This window comes from Strix uralensis, chromosome 28 (genome assembly GCF_047716275.1).
Source record: "Strix uralensis isolate ZFMK-TIS-50842 chromosome 28, bStrUra1, whole genome shotgun sequence".
Classification (NCBI taxonomy): Eukaryota; Metazoa; Chordata; class Aves; order Strigiformes; family Strigidae; genus Strix; species Strix uralensis.
Window position 1 is genome coordinate 1,541,785 of NC_133999.1, and position 15,270 is coordinate 1,557,054.

The 15,270-nt window shown below is 41.1% G+C and overlaps 1 protein-coding gene across 1 annotated transcript in view; it reads right to left on the reverse strand.

Moving 5' to 3' along the window:
• The window catches only part of KCNU1 (potassium calcium-activated channel subfamily U member 1), a 51,803-nt gene that overhangs the window by 24,545 nt on the left and 11,988 nt on the right, over positions 1-15,270 (reverse strand). Inside the window, exons 13-19 of the mRNA XM_074852033.1 lie at positions 14,629-14,698; positions 14,058-14,213; positions 12,040-12,152; positions 11,867-11,935; positions 9,862-9,951; positions 9,635-9,735; positions 6,096-6,192 (exon numbers count right to left, since the gene is read on the reverse strand). Coding sequence (XP_074708134.1) covers positions 6,096-6,192; positions 9,635-9,735; positions 9,862-9,951; positions 11,867-11,935; positions 12,040-12,152; positions 14,058-14,213; positions 14,629-14,698 — 696 coding nt within the window. The remainder of the gene's footprint in view (positions 1-6,095; positions 6,193-9,634; positions 9,736-9,861; positions 9,952-11,866; positions 11,936-12,039; positions 12,153-14,057; positions 14,214-14,628; positions 14,699-15,270) is intronic.

Below are 15,270 nucleotides of genomic sequence, written 5' to 3' on the forward strand. Positions count from 1 at the left end.
AAATCGGAGCTTGGCCTGCGAAAGAAACTTTGCACAAAGTTTCTTCACCTTCTGGAGCCATAGCTCAGTGAAAAGAGTTGGAAGACTTCGGAACTCCACAGAGCTTTTGGCTTCTTGTTAAGCCATTGCATATCTGTTTAATTTAAATCCCCATCCAATCATTAAATATGGGTGTTTTTTTTTTAATGGGTCATTATGATGTGATTTATGACATTGGTGTAATTGTCAGAATTACTGTGGGTAATTAAAATATGAAATTCATGCTGCCAGAGGCTTCAGTCACTCTCAGCACCCTCATTAAAAATCAGGAGCTGACCAAATTATAAATAGACTGGTTTGCACAAGTTCACAGGGAAAGCTAATTATGAAACTTATGCACTTCGAACTCGCACCATCAGTCATGCAAATTCTTTAAGTGATTATACTATTGTATAACGTGGAATCGGATTAGTCAGTACAGGTGGGTGCTACTCCAGTTACAATGTGCAGTACAACTGTACTTTGCATGGTGAATGTGAATCCCTAAAACTCTTATGCAAGCGTGATGATAGATGTGGGACAAGGGCCTAGGGAAGAGAGAGGTGGTGCATTTTCACATGAAATATAGAAAAAAAGATTGAGGAGTACAGGGAGAGGCTGCAAAGGATAAGGCTCTCTGATCTATAATGGTAAGTCTCAGAGAAACAAAAGAGGCATGTGAACACAAGGGAAGAGAGCTTCAGCAAGAAGCTGGAATAAACTTTGGATTAGCTGACTAAATTCGTAAGGAATGGCGGCTGGCTAAAATCACAGGGAGTCTAGGTGCCAAATACAGTGAGCATGAATACAAGCTGAAGTTAAGAAAAAAATTTATATATAAGGGTGGGCGAAGGCTGAGACATTTTCTTTCTAGAATTCTGAATTTTTTACTCTCCATAAGGGAAGGAAAAAAACCAAAAAACTGGAGGCCTATATACAAAATTCAACCAAAATTAATCAAGAAGTAAACCACTGATGGAAGAAGAGTCCTGTTAGAGTTACCAGTAACATCTCTGGTGACTTAAAGCCCAAATGGAGTATGCTGTTGCTTATTATGGGGTTTAAAAAAACAAAGAAAAAAGAACAAAGAAGAAAGTGAAACCCCTCTTTCAGTGGCAGTAAACAGACTTGGTTTTCAGGCAAAGAGACAATGCAGTCTGTAGTGCAAACAAGTTTGGGCAGATTTTGCACACCGTGGAAGCTAGGTTTGCTGTGTCAGAAATCCACTAAAATATCTGATCCATCACAACGATTCGTCAGTCTTATTGGTTGTGCAAGTTTTGGTGAAGATAAGACCTCAGTGTTCCATGAGCAAGATGCAGCCAGCCTGCATCTGAACTGAATTTATTGGGGTGCTTAAAGATCCATTTATACCACAAAAGTCATGTTCCAAAAATAGTGCTGATTTGTATTTTGTGTACCTGGACAAGATTCTGGGGCCTGGAGATTTGAAGAGAGAAAGCTGCGGGGAAAGTATTAATGGACAATGTCTCCCACCTGAATTTTTTTAACTTGGATAAACCTAATTAACTGCATGGTATTTATCAGCTTAATTATCACTCCATCCAATCTGTCACCCTGACTCTGACAAGTAGTCCTCAAAAATACACAGCAAGAAAAATGGGACTTCCCAACACAACAAAAAGTGGAATGCAAAATATTATCACCTCTTCCTGGAGGAGGTCCTCGCCTAACATCAGTTCATAAACTTCCAGTGTCCCAAATATCTGTTCTTCATCTTCCTTATGCGTCCCAAACTCCAGAAATGCCATCTGTGCAGTTCAGGAGGGACTCATTTTAGAATTCCACCCCTGAAGTGTTTGAGAGGTATCTATAAGCATCCACACTTTTCCATGTTTCTACAAACCCTCTGAGGTTTGGCTATCACTGGAACACCCCTTCCACATCACCCTCCCATTCTAGCAATAAAAGTAAAGCTGAAGGAACGTGAAACTTGGCTAACTTGTGAGGTTTTTGCTATGCCAACAGACTGCTAAATTTTCCACAGAGCCCCCACCCTGTAGCGTAAATACCAGGTAGTGATCAAAAGCACAATGTGCCTGCTGACAAAAGGGATCTTGCTCACTGTAGCAACACTTTCTCCACCTCTATCTATCTCCTTTTTCTTGAGAACACAGTTTTACACTTGTCCTTCATACAAATAACCCGAGGGTGGGAATTATTCAGAAGGCTCGTGTTTGACACCCCATCTGTTCATTTCTGACAGCGATATATAATGTAAGGCTATAAAAACTTGAAAAATAATGCAACATAAAAAGGGATTGACTCGGCTCCAAGAGGCCATAAACGGTAACAAATACCATTGTATGATTTATTTCATGCTGTAATCTTTACAGTAAGTCATCTTTCAGACATTTCCTTGTGACAGGTTTTAATAATATTAATGCCCAGAGCAATCCAAATCATCGCCAATAGACATATTTATCAAGCTGCCAATCCAAGTAAATGAAATTCTATAAGCAATAATGTAACATGTTTAAAGGAAGCTAATAAAACAAGTCAGGAGAGAAATATTACTGCGAAGTATGCTCTCTCTAATCCAGCCCTGGATTTTATACAGCCAAAATGCAAATCTTTCCCTCCATGATTTATCGCTCCAAAAATACCAATGACCTTTTCAGGAGCTCTTGCACAGTCCTTCTCACACATTTATAAAGATTGTGATGCATTCTGCCAGATTAGCTGAGCTAGAGTGCTCAGCACTACTGCCTTGTTTTGCCCTGCCTTTGGACTGGGAAGTGGTAGGTACCATCAAAGAGTAGGATCTTAAGTCTTTAAGATTTATTAAAGACTGACAAGCCTTAACATAGGATTGGCAACTCAGCAGGTATTTACGAGCAATTATCCAGGCACTAGATAAGTTACAATTAACAGGGAGCTAAAACTTGGTTCTTTAACCTGGTTTCCCTTTTAATCTAATTCAGTTTCTACTGGCTTGGCTTGGCTGAAGTGACTCTACACCAGGGCAAAAGGGAAGGAGACACTGCAGAGTTGTGTGCACATGGAGCCTTGCTCACATTCTTTTATGCCTCACTAGAAACTTAGCAGGAATGAAAAACAAGAGTCAACAATTCAGCAAAACATACACCATTAAATTTGTCATGCCTTAGGCAAGAATGTGTGGAAAAACTATGACTAGTAAAGCAAGTGTATCGATGCAGGGGCTCAGAAGTGCTTGAGGAATCCTAACAGGTCTTTATGTATTCACTTCTGGATGAGCTTTATAGGTCTTAGGGTTTTTTTTTGTATTGGTTTGTGATGACTTTTTTTTTTTAATGATGCTAATTAAGTTCTTCTCCTGAAGATAAAGATCTGCTTCTTTTCAGTGGGGGAAACAAAAAGAGAAAGGAAGAAATGTACAAGACTTAATACTTGTAATATGACAGAAGATATCCTCCAGTAGTCTAGGACCAAGACCTGAACCAAGTATGCATTTTGAGTCCTGTAATAGGCCATGCCTAACTCTTTCCCCCTATACTTTATTTAATTTCCCTGAATTATGGTATGATTACATTTTTCCTTAATTAGCCCACATGTAAATCTTGTCTCAAACTCAGATGCAAATTTCTGTTTAAAAAAAAATAATTGGAATTTAAGTATTTAGCTGTCTAAATGTCGTAGTAAGCACAGATACTTTCAAAGGACCCTATAAAGGGGCAAGAGGGTAAGTATCCAAGTAATTTTAAAAGCACTGCCTGCTGGACACAGTTGATGTAATCTTTATCGTATATCCAGAGAACCCTGCAGAGGAGACTGGTGTTAAAATGTCCACCTTCCCTGGATCAAATTGCAGTTTACCATCCTAAATCAAATGGAGCTGAGATCTGAACCTGGAGCTCCCCTTGGTCACTGTCCTAACTATCCTAGTTTGGAAGCAAAAGGTCAGTGTTCGCTTTTCTATCAGCAGAACAGCCCAGGTGGAAAACTTCACCTTAACCTGAAAATGGGCAACTGGATCCAATTCTATTTTCAGTTTAAAGAATAAAAAATTATTTGGGGTTAATTTGAGACCTCCAATGTCATGAAAAGTCAGCCTCAAAACGCAATTTTGAATTGTGAGGTTTCCTCTATGGCTTTTGATACCTCACTTCACACTTTCCTGCTTCCCTTTGCCTTCCCACTCTCTGTCTGCTCTTTCTATTGAGACCGAGAGCTCTTTAAGGCAGAAACTGCCTTTTACCATGCACACATACAGCATCCAGCCTAACAGGATCCCAGTCCCAGTAGAAGCCTCAAGGCACCGCTATAATACAAATAATAAATACTGCAACTAATAATAACACTACGGTAAAACGTCCTCCCCAGGGAAGTGTTGGAAGACCAGTCCCTGGTGTCATTTAAAACTAAACACCAGAAAACATACCTGCACTGGCTGCGTAGAATATAGAGTCTTTATGATATGGTGATGAGGGAGAATCTTGATGGGGATGGGAACAATTATTTATCTGCATATTTGGCTATTCCTTTAGGGGAGTTCAGAATATCTCTTAGTAACATTTTTGTTCCTCACTGCTAAGAAGCAGTAGACATCTCAGGGAAAATAAATAAATAAATAAGAAATATATAATCCCCAAGGTGTAATCCCAGAGTATGGAAACTCACTTCACTTAAATACCTCCCTCTGGCATAATTGACTTTTCATGTGCATGTTAATAATGATATTTCAGCAGGTTGTGAGGGCTTGTTCTTCTCCCCCCACCCCCCACCCCCTTTGGTAAATTATGTTATTGGGCATGAGGAGGGGGAGGGACATATAATAAATCTAATTATGTTTTCGTTTATATTTAACAGGTCAGCACAATCTGGTAGCATGTGCATATGTATTTACTGTGCAGTCCCAATATTTACAGCTGACCTCATCAGTTGTAGGACAGCAGCACTGAGCAACATTTTATTGTCGTGATACCATGTATGTGCCGGGGACAGCTGCTAAGATGCACAGCTCTCCAGAGGACACCTTAGAGTCCTCGCCATACTGACATTTGCCTTTGCTGCTGAAGAACATGATAGGGTTTTGGAGGGAGGGGAGACATCATTTATTAAGCCTCTTCAGTTCTGCAGTGGCTGGAAATTGCTCACAAGCAGAAAGAGAGCAAGAAATACTAGTTTGTACGTCTCTCTTCCCCTGCTAGGTTCCTGTTTACTCCCTGCAAACGCTGGTATGACACTGTTTGCCAATATGTCCTGTCACCCTCTCTAGTGGGTGCTCTGGAGGAGCGTAACAGCTTGCTATTACTGACAGCTCGGTCTCAGACCACGACACCCTTTCTTATGCTGAATGTAGCAGCTCAGGTTAGGAGTCCCCTCGGTGCAAGTCAACTGGACTGGCAAACTAAGTACACTGCGGATAAGAATATGGCAGTTCACACCTCGCCTTAGACAGCAGATGACTCTGCTCTGCTACCAGTTTGTGAACTCTGCTGGGAATCATTTAGATGGCCTAGAAAGGACTCCTCTAGCATGCGTTATTGATGCTAGAGAGAAAGGCTGTAGGGTGCGATTTCTCTTGGATCTCCATTTGCCTTTAGAGCAAACTTCTTTTGGAGTAAGAGTCTGCTGCTGGTGTCACACTGCAATTAAATATCTGAGCAAAGAGCAGATCTTGGTGTTGGCTGTTCACATTCCTACCCCCAGCTGCTCCTGCTTCCACTCTGCTCTCTCAGAACGAGCCAAAGAAAATGCGCTCATGACTCAGCTGTCCAGTGATGGTATCACTGGGCTGCTGTCTGAAGGCAGCGACCACTTTCAGGAGCTGCACCCTTCTCCTTCCCCCTGTTCCTCCACAGTGGTATCAGTTCACAGCACAGGCTCTCAGCTTGCAGGAGAGTATGAGAGGTTCAGGATTTGGATGCATGGGCATAAATTGTGTTTTCTCTGCTGTTCAATTACTCAAGGCAGGGAGAAGCCGTAAACCATCCACTTCAACCCCAACCACCACCAATAGCAGAAGAATTAGGAGAGAGGCACATCCTGCTGTTCCCACTTTCCACACAAATTCTCAGGAAGTCAGCCCAGGGAATGCCTGCTCAGCATACACACAGCTTTACATTTCTTACCCATTAACAAAACTCTGAGGTGGAAGAACATCAAGGGACCTTGACTTTGCAGGCTCTCCATCTGAAACATGTGATTCTTTATAGAATTTCCAGTTCTCTGAAACAAAGGCAATGAAACAGAATTGGGTTCCTTTTGTATAGCCTTCAGCTGCACTTAGATGTGTCTGCAAATGGCTACCATGGCATTGGAGGATTCTGGGGGCTTCAGAAATGATAGACAAAGGAGCTCAGAGTAATTGGTTATTCATACCAACTGCTCAGAAATAGAGCGTTATAAAATAGTAATTCCATTTAGTATGCATAAAACAGTCTTAAATACGGTGAGCACTACATACTTAACACACCATTGAACTCCAAAGGGAGCTCCAAATGCCCTATCAAAACACGGTCCTCCAAACAAGGGGGGAAAAAAAATGCGAGAGAGTAGGAAGAGTTCATACTCTGTGCTCGTACCATCCTCATACTTGTCATGAGTGACTTGCGATTATTTACAACACTATTCTCTGAGAGTCAAACCATTTTTAACATCCTCAATTTCCCATCAGGAAATCAAAATTCAGAAAGGCTAAGTGGTCTAAAGTCCCAGATTGAGAAAATGAGCTCAAGTTTCCCAAATCCTAAAGTAGCTATTTAACAGCTGGAACATCTTTTCTCTGACACTTGATCTAGTCCTTTCTGGGCCATAATCTGAGGTCACGGGCCATTAAGCCCAGCGTTATAACACCAGGCAGCGATGTGAGGATGTACAGCAGCACCCTCTGAGATTTTTTAAGAGCACCAGAGCCTACCTACATCTCCTGCTTTTCATGGTGATGTAGCTGGTTCAGGACACACGATGTTACTCCTCACACTCCCCTGGTCTGCATCTTTGCTGCTAATCTGCATTCCTCCCCCTGTCAGCATAGACAGGAGGTGCAGCAAAGCCCTCCATGTCACATGTGTCTAAACATGTCCAACGCATACAGGTGGGAAAGGCTGGACTGGAGGAGCGTTCAGACACATGTATCTTTTTACTACAGAGTGACAGATGAACCCTCTCACATACCCTTAACTTCCTTGTGATGTTGTAACTATTGCCAAACCCTACTAACCCAGATGAAACAGCTAGCCATTCCAAACATACCCCTGGCACAACAAGGGGTAAAATCTCTCCGAAGAGGTGATTTGTCAACCTTAAGCTGTAATTGTGCTACACAGGTGTGCTCAAAGCAGGTGCATTTAGCCTCGGTAACAGGATAGCACTTTCTACAGCTGCGTTCAGTGAGGTGGGAGATGGATGGGTGAGAGCGCGCGCTCTGAGGATGCGACATGCCACTCGATTCCTCTAGGTCAAGCTTAATGGAAGTATCATAACTCAAGTCAGAGAATAAAAGTTCAGAACAGTCTGTCTTACACAGGCACTAACAAGTGTCTGAGAGAACTCACTTACGGTTTCCTAAACCAAGATACTTGGCCAACTTCAGAGCTGGGCTCAGTCCCAGCCTTTATCACAGACTTCTTAGGTGACTGTGAACAACCTGTGCAGGGCCTGACTGCCCAGGGCAGCCCCGAAGTGCTGCAGAGAGGCAGAACTGGGAGAAAAGCTCTCATTTACTTCCCTTGCCTAACCAGGTCGCAAACCAGGGCAGGGGGGAATTGCCTCAAGAAGCCCTATTGCCTCTTAATACATATCTGATGATTAAAAAAAATAATAATCTATTAATAGTAATAGCTTTTGATTAAGTCTGGATGACAAAGGAAAAAATAGCCTTTGCTTTCTGTTCTGATTGACTGCACTCTGGTATGTTATTTACACTCCTGTTAAAATGACAACAGTAGCTCCTTTGACTAAAGCTTGCAATCTGTGACACTCCTGTATTAGTTTTTAAATTTGTGACAATGAAATTGCTTTTCACCAACTAAATCTCCCTATTTTCATTGCAGGTACTGGAGGCATACTCAGCTACACTAATTGGGGTCTCTTCTATCTAACCTTCCCCTTACCTCCCTCTGAATGAGTTTGGAGGAACCCAGAACATCATGTACCACTTCAACTACATCATATGGAGAGTGGTGGAATGAACCAAAGTACTTATAATTAAGTTCTGTTTTGCTCTGATACATCCAGAATCCTAGGGGAAACCAATGGCAAGGTCTTATACCTGGCAAAGCTCCTGATCTACCTCAGGCAACTACTCTCCCTACAGTATAACTGGTGCAGAACTGCAGGTTTGCAAACAACTGCTTTTTATTAATACACATTTATACTGAAATGTCATCTTGTCCTTTTAAAATCTAAGATTGCCTAGGAAACGAGAAGAAAACCAACCAGGTGGAGAGCTCCTACAGTGTCAATGTCTTTCTATTCATTTGCCATTGACTTTTATTAAGATGTCTTTGCAGTTTATGGAAGCCTCTTTCCTGGGAGGTAGCTGGCTTTCAGGGACCTTAGGTACATCTATGCTGATAAGTGTGTTGGACTGAAAACGGGCTCCAGCTTCTCTTTCTACATGACATTACTCCATGGAGTCCTCCAGGTGTCAGCATGTTTGTGCTTGTTCCCTCAGTGTGGCTGAGCACAGTGTGAATGAGTTTTGCCTTCAGCCCAACCATCTGCAGCTCAGAGGCATGGTTTGTAACGGGGCTTGGCTGCCATCTGCTGCTTAAAGCAGTTGCAAGTGTCTGAAATCCAAGTAGGCATGCACTCGTACATCCACATCTAATGGAAAGCTCCTTGTCTACTCTTTAAAGCAAAGCACCATCTCCATGGAGGAGAGGCACTAGCAGAGAAGTTTACAGGAGCCCAGAAGAGGTTTGTACATTTTGGCCTTAAACGCTTGTGAAAATGCAAGCTTCAACTTGGTGTAGTTACACAGAGATCTGAGAGGCTGTTCTCCATTTCAACAGAAAACTAACACCACCACCCCCCCACCCCCCATCTTCAAAATGGAGTTTGAGGTGAAGAAGGAATAAGTTGCTCTGCTTAGGGTTAGATGTTACCATGATTAATCTGTTCTTTCCATCCAGCTAAGATTTGCAGTCCTCAGAGCAAACACCATTAAGTGTTGCTACACAACTTGTACAACCTCAAAAACATTTATCTGACTTCATATTTAAAGTTTTATATTCTCAGGATGACAAAGACCTAGACACACTTCCTCAGGGAATCCTGACCAAGAATCTGGCACAAACCAGAAAGCTGTAGCTTTTGCTTCAACTATACACATGCTATAGTAATAAGACACATTTGTTTCAGTCTCTACAGTTAAAGAACAGTATTATGTGATAAACCTGTTAATAAGCAGAGCGAAAATCTTGAAGGAGGTATATTCTGTCCTACTCTTTTTTTAGCCAAGAAGCTTTGGCTCCTAAAGAAAAGCATAAATCATCATCTAAAAGCATAATCATAAGTCTTATTAGTATCATCAGAAAACTCCCTATTTTAGCAGGTAAGTAAAGGGCTGTGTATTCCAACCTATCCTTCTAGAGAAATAGTTAATAAAAATACAGTTAACATATTCAGATTTTTTTTTTAAACGAGAAAAAGATTTTAAAATTACCTGAGAAAGGTTTTGAGCAAAGTCTGCTTTTACACTGGCATTTTTTAATCTGCTCTGGATCCTGTATATCACTGTGACAGGCTTTACAATAGAACTGTGCCCTAGAAAACAAAAGTGAATTAGGCAGAACTGAATTTAACTGATGAGAGAATAAATGCACTCATCTGCTCTTGAAAGTTTTTCTCTTCTAGACCTTTTTTCAACAAAACCGTAATAGGGAATCTTACCTTTTGACTTCTGCCAGGGAACGAGCAATAAAAAAGCCCATTGTATTCCGATGAAGCTTTATCTGTGCAGATGGATTGATCAGGATAGCGCTGTATTGAGAAGCAATCAAAAGAGTAATCAGTTTGTCTATCTGGTGACAGTTTTCACCTCTGTTGTGAGAATTCAGACTGTAGGGTCATAACAGTTTCATCTCACAATCTTACATTAATCCTCTTTGTTATAGTTGCTGTGACACATGAGACACGAAAAAGTTAACATGCTTTTTCAATAGCATAAAGGGAATTTACTGTCCATAGAAACCTGGGGGAGCCATGGAAGAACAGGGACTCAAAGCATGCAAATCAGCTTTTGTTAGGATTTCTGCAGTTTATTCAACTCCAAGGCTCCTGGATTTGCCAGCTTCTTTTTTTTTTTTTTTTTGTAATTAATTTGCTAAACCATAACTTCATAGGAAACAGGGGCTTTCATTTCCATCACATTATTTTTGAACATGTTTAATGTAATAAAATAATTCATACTTTACTACAGCTGGGATGGGCCATTCCATAGGGTCACTGAAATTCTTGAATACTCACACTTAAAAGTACAAGTTCTGTGCAACTGAAGATACTAAGGATACGCAGGGTGTGAGGTACCTGTTCTAATGCTGAACACGCCAGGCAAAACAAGGGGAGGAAACTTTATTTTCTAATGCTTCCCCCCTCTAAATCCAGAATGAGTATCCCTGCTGGGCTGCTTTAAGCACATCTGTGTTGAATCTCCTGCAACATCACTTAAATTTACCAGTTTCCCCTGCAAAGGCCACTCAAGGTACCAGCTCAGTCCAAGTTCCTATTGCTTTCAACCCAGTTTTAATGAATATTGGTAGTGTGAATGGCACAAGGAAAGATGACAAGGTTAACATTTTCCTTCCACACAAGAGAAGGCCTGTACTCAGCTCCTCCAGATTCATGGCTCAGGGGACAAAGAAACTATGAATGACTATAGTTATTACTACAGATATTGTAGCAACATCTAGAGGTCCCGCTTGTAGAAGAGGTAGCTCTTCTGTGCCAACTGTTGTGTAAAGAAAGCAAAAATATAATCCCTGTATCTCAAAGAGCATGCAGCTTCCTTTTCTCTCTCGCTTTCTCTTTTCACCATTCTATTTTCAGCCAGTGTATGAACACAGGGAAGAACAGATTGAGTTGTGGCCTGTTTTCCATTAGTGCTAAGCAACTACATCTACTGACTTCTTTCAGTGTAGAGTTCATTCAACGCTTCTGGAAGAGAGCCCCGATGTATTTCTCACAGCAGTGTTTCCCTACAACCCTCTGTTTTCAGAGTTTCTATTCTACAGTTTCATCAAAACAGCCATTTCCTTTATAAAAGTGGAAAGAGAAATAATTGCACTCAATAGTCTGCATTTTCTGGGCAATTTCTCAAGCTTTTTAAAGATCTATGGCACTTATTTATTCCCCTTTCTGAACTAGTTCCAGCTTCCCCATTAGGATGTCTTGTATTTCATCATTAGAACAGACAGAGTGTTATCTGGCCCAGGACCAGATCAGCTTCAGAGAGCAAAAGCTCTGCTGCCAGCATTGACAAATTACCCCTTTATGACAATGCTTTAATAGCATTTAGGAGCCTCTGTAAACTCATGTGGCTAAAAAGCCGAGGAGGCGTTTCGTTTACCAATGCAAACAAATATGCTTGAGTCACCCCAAATCCAAGACCTATGCTGTTTGCATGTGGAATAGAGATAAGAATAGTGTTTCATCTCCTGTCTCTCACCCGATTATCTATGAGAAAAGAGGAGGCAGAAGAGATTGTTGTATATGGTAAAACTCCCCCCAGCACTTAACCAGGAACGACATCTTGATCCTGTCTCCTAAACACTGTGCACAGGAAGATAAGAGGTGTATAAAACCCCCATAGACCCTGGGACATGTTTCTTCTGAGTTCTTTGGAAATTGTTAGTTTGGAATTAGTTGACTTCTTACTAGAAGTCTCCCAGACAGTTACCTCTCCCCTTGACTGCCAAATCTGAGTTCAATTCCCAAGAGGACAAGGTTCAGCTTTACAAAGCACAACCTGGGGAAACAAAGCAAGTTACAGTTAGTCACAGCATCTCTGTGCTCTGAAAAGACACATCTGGAAGGAAATAGCAGAAAAACAACCAAGACTGTACCACATACCGACAAACTTCTATAAAAGTCATGCCTGCAAAATCATTGGAGAGCTGGAAAGTCATTACTTTGTAGTCTTTGTCTTCCAGAAGCATTTTGTCCTTCAAATATTTTCTCTTTGTCTAAAAGAATCAACCATAAAGATAATGTATTTATTGAAAGGCAAAGCAAGTAGGATATGTAATTTAACACCGGGCTGATACTCCACCACCACACAGTATTAGATCAAAGGCCCTTAGTTACTGGAAACAGAATGACATCAGCTATATGTTGTCAGAGACAATAGCAGAGTTAATAAACAACAGGCCAGGGAAAGCCTCAACCCTTCTAGACACTTCCAATTCATATTATCATCAAAGAACAGGTGTTATTACTGTATACAAATAAAGTTACAGGGAAATTTCATGACTGCAAAGTCTTTGGAGCCCATTATTTGAGGAAAGTTACACCTTACTTTGCAGTAAGATTAATCTGCTTCCTTAGTTTGAAGACTGGTCTTGTGTTAAGTTTTACCAATCATAAGTAGAGTTATTAGAGGCATGATTTATTGCTGATCTGTGATCATCTGCTCCAGTATAAGCACTTTTTTTTCCCTTTGGTAGTTGTGTGACTAGGGAAGGGCTGTTCGTACCTAGGCAGTTAAAGCAGCAAAGCATTCTAGTGCTTACAGCTCCTTCAGGTTTTAGACGGCCACTCCTTGTGTCACAGTATATGCTACTCCCTTGGCATATGAACACCTTCCACGTAAAACTTAATAGGCTACTAAAAATGTGTAAAAAAGTGTTGCTTTCCAAATAAAAGCTATTTAATGGATTTTGACATCAGAGGCTTTTTTCAATTTAAAAAGTTTGCTGAGTTTTCATAGTACATTTTAAAAAACTTAAAATATGTTTTGCTAGCTTTGCTATGTGTGTGAAATACCTGGACTTGAATGAAACAGCAGGTCAATGAAAAAGCCACTCGAACAAGCAGCCCAATTCTACATACAACTTCTGCATTGATAAATTCTGTATTTATTTCACCCAATATCTCTTTACTTTGTCTAAACTAATTTTGTGAAAAGTCCCTGAACAGAGAAATAGCAGTCAAATCCTTCTGTGTAGAGTGATGTGAAGTATCCCAGGCAGCCACTAGGTGATAGCAAAAGCACGTCCACTGCAGGAACAGCAAACCTGAGACTTGTTCAGGCAACTTCACGCCCAATAGTTCTGCCTTTTTAAGTTTTTATTAAATCTTCTGGTATTGATTTGGAAATATCTGAGCAACCTGTGTACTGTAAAAGTTAATACGTAGTTTATCAATTTTGCATTGTAGCAAATACCGATGAGGAAAGACAGATGATAGGAGGATAGATCTGGATCACCTTCCTTGCAGAGATGACAGGATTGCTAATTGTCACTGTTCTTGTGTAAATTACCCCATAAGACCCAGCCAAAGAAATAAATAAGCCTAAAAGGATACTGAAGAAACGCATGCTGCTAACTGGAAAGGGTACATTGGACTGCCTTTCAGCCCATTTTTGGGAGTGGTTCTGCTGAAGTGCTTTAAGCACAGATTCAAACGATGAACACCAGACAGAACGGAATCAAGCACAGGATCCATACCATGCAGTAACCAAAATTGATTTACTGTGTGCCCTGAGGCAGTGGGGCACCAGCACCACGTTACTGCTGCTGAACCTACAGCAACAGAGAAGGTGCTGCCACGTATCGGCTACACGCAGCCGCAGAGCTCGCTCTGGGCCATCCTTTGCTCTGGCACCTCCTTGCACACTACTGTAAAATGCATCCTTAGGTTCTGCTTCAGCATGCTCTGGAGCACTCTCTTCACCTCTTGCACTGAATTCAAGTATTAAATTAGAAAGAGTCTGTTAGGTTTTCTTGCCCTCTGTGCCAAGCTTCATCCCAGCATGATCAAGACAAGCTTCAAAAGACCTGGCTGCAGTTTCTACTCAGAAGCCAGGCACATATTTCAGAGAAGATCCCACTGGGTTGTATTCACATTATTTAGACAAGTGAAGGATGTACCTCAGTATCCTCTTCCACAATGAACAAATTGGTTAGGAGAGTAGACAAGCCAGGAACAAGGCAGCTTTGTGCTATGAAGCCGAGCTTCAGTTCGGCTAAACAGATGATGCTGTCTCCTGTCCTGCGGCCCCAGCTGGGGATGTTTGGCAGGTATGCCTGTTTCAGAGCACAGAAGTGAGTACAGATCAGCAGAGATAGGCAAGGCCACAACGTTCCTCTGAAATGATCATTCTTGTCTTTCTTGCCTTCATCATTCTTTTACTTTTTTTAAAACCTATGCTGGAGTATGCTAACAGATAGCTAAGTGGACTTCTGAGGTTCTTTTTTTAGGGTTTTTTTTTTTAATATTAAATATGCATTTGATGACAACTTTGACAAAAACAACAAAAACCAACAAAAAGTTATACCTTATTTTTAGTCATGTTAAAAGATATTCTAGATAGGTTAGTAACTGGATGCATAAGAAACACTGGATAAAGATCCTGTTTTTATAAAAGGCAGAAGTTTTTGTTTCCATAAAGGCCAGAATTTCAACTGTGACACCCATGTAACAGACAGACAATTGTGATACCTTGTTATGAGACTGAATTATCTGTAAAATTACTCTCGTGTTCGGGTAGTGATTCTTGATAGACAGCACTCTGTAATAAAGATACAATTTCAGATTAATATGCTCGGTTCTGGCTAGGGTCTCTCATTTTCCAAGTCAGACTTTACTTGGGCAGATAGCAACTGGGAAGTAGTGACAAAGAACGGCGTATGCCCCAATCCCTGTATCTGGGACGCTTTAAGCAGGCCCAGGTCCACTATCTGGAGAGGAAGGTGTCACCATCAACAGATTTGAAGACACAGGGTGAAGAATCATACCTATACCCCACTAGAAGTGTAGAGCTAAGAGAAGCAACAATAATGAATATTACTTGCTTTGCCAAGTCCACCTGTAAATTTAATTCATAAACTAATATTTCCACTTGGTAGGTGCCCTAGAAATAGAAAATAAAGATAAGCCAATTTGGAACTTGGACTTTTGGACTGTTTTGGGGGTAGGCTAATTATGCCATGAGATTCACGCAATCCAGCAGGACTAAGGGAGTCCCCAGTTCAAGTCTGTGAAGACGTCCAGAATTATCAGACCTGACAGCAGAGCTGCACCAGAGAGCAGTGTGCAACTCTCCAGTGTAAAGGAGCCAGACTCCTTGACTGCTAATATTCA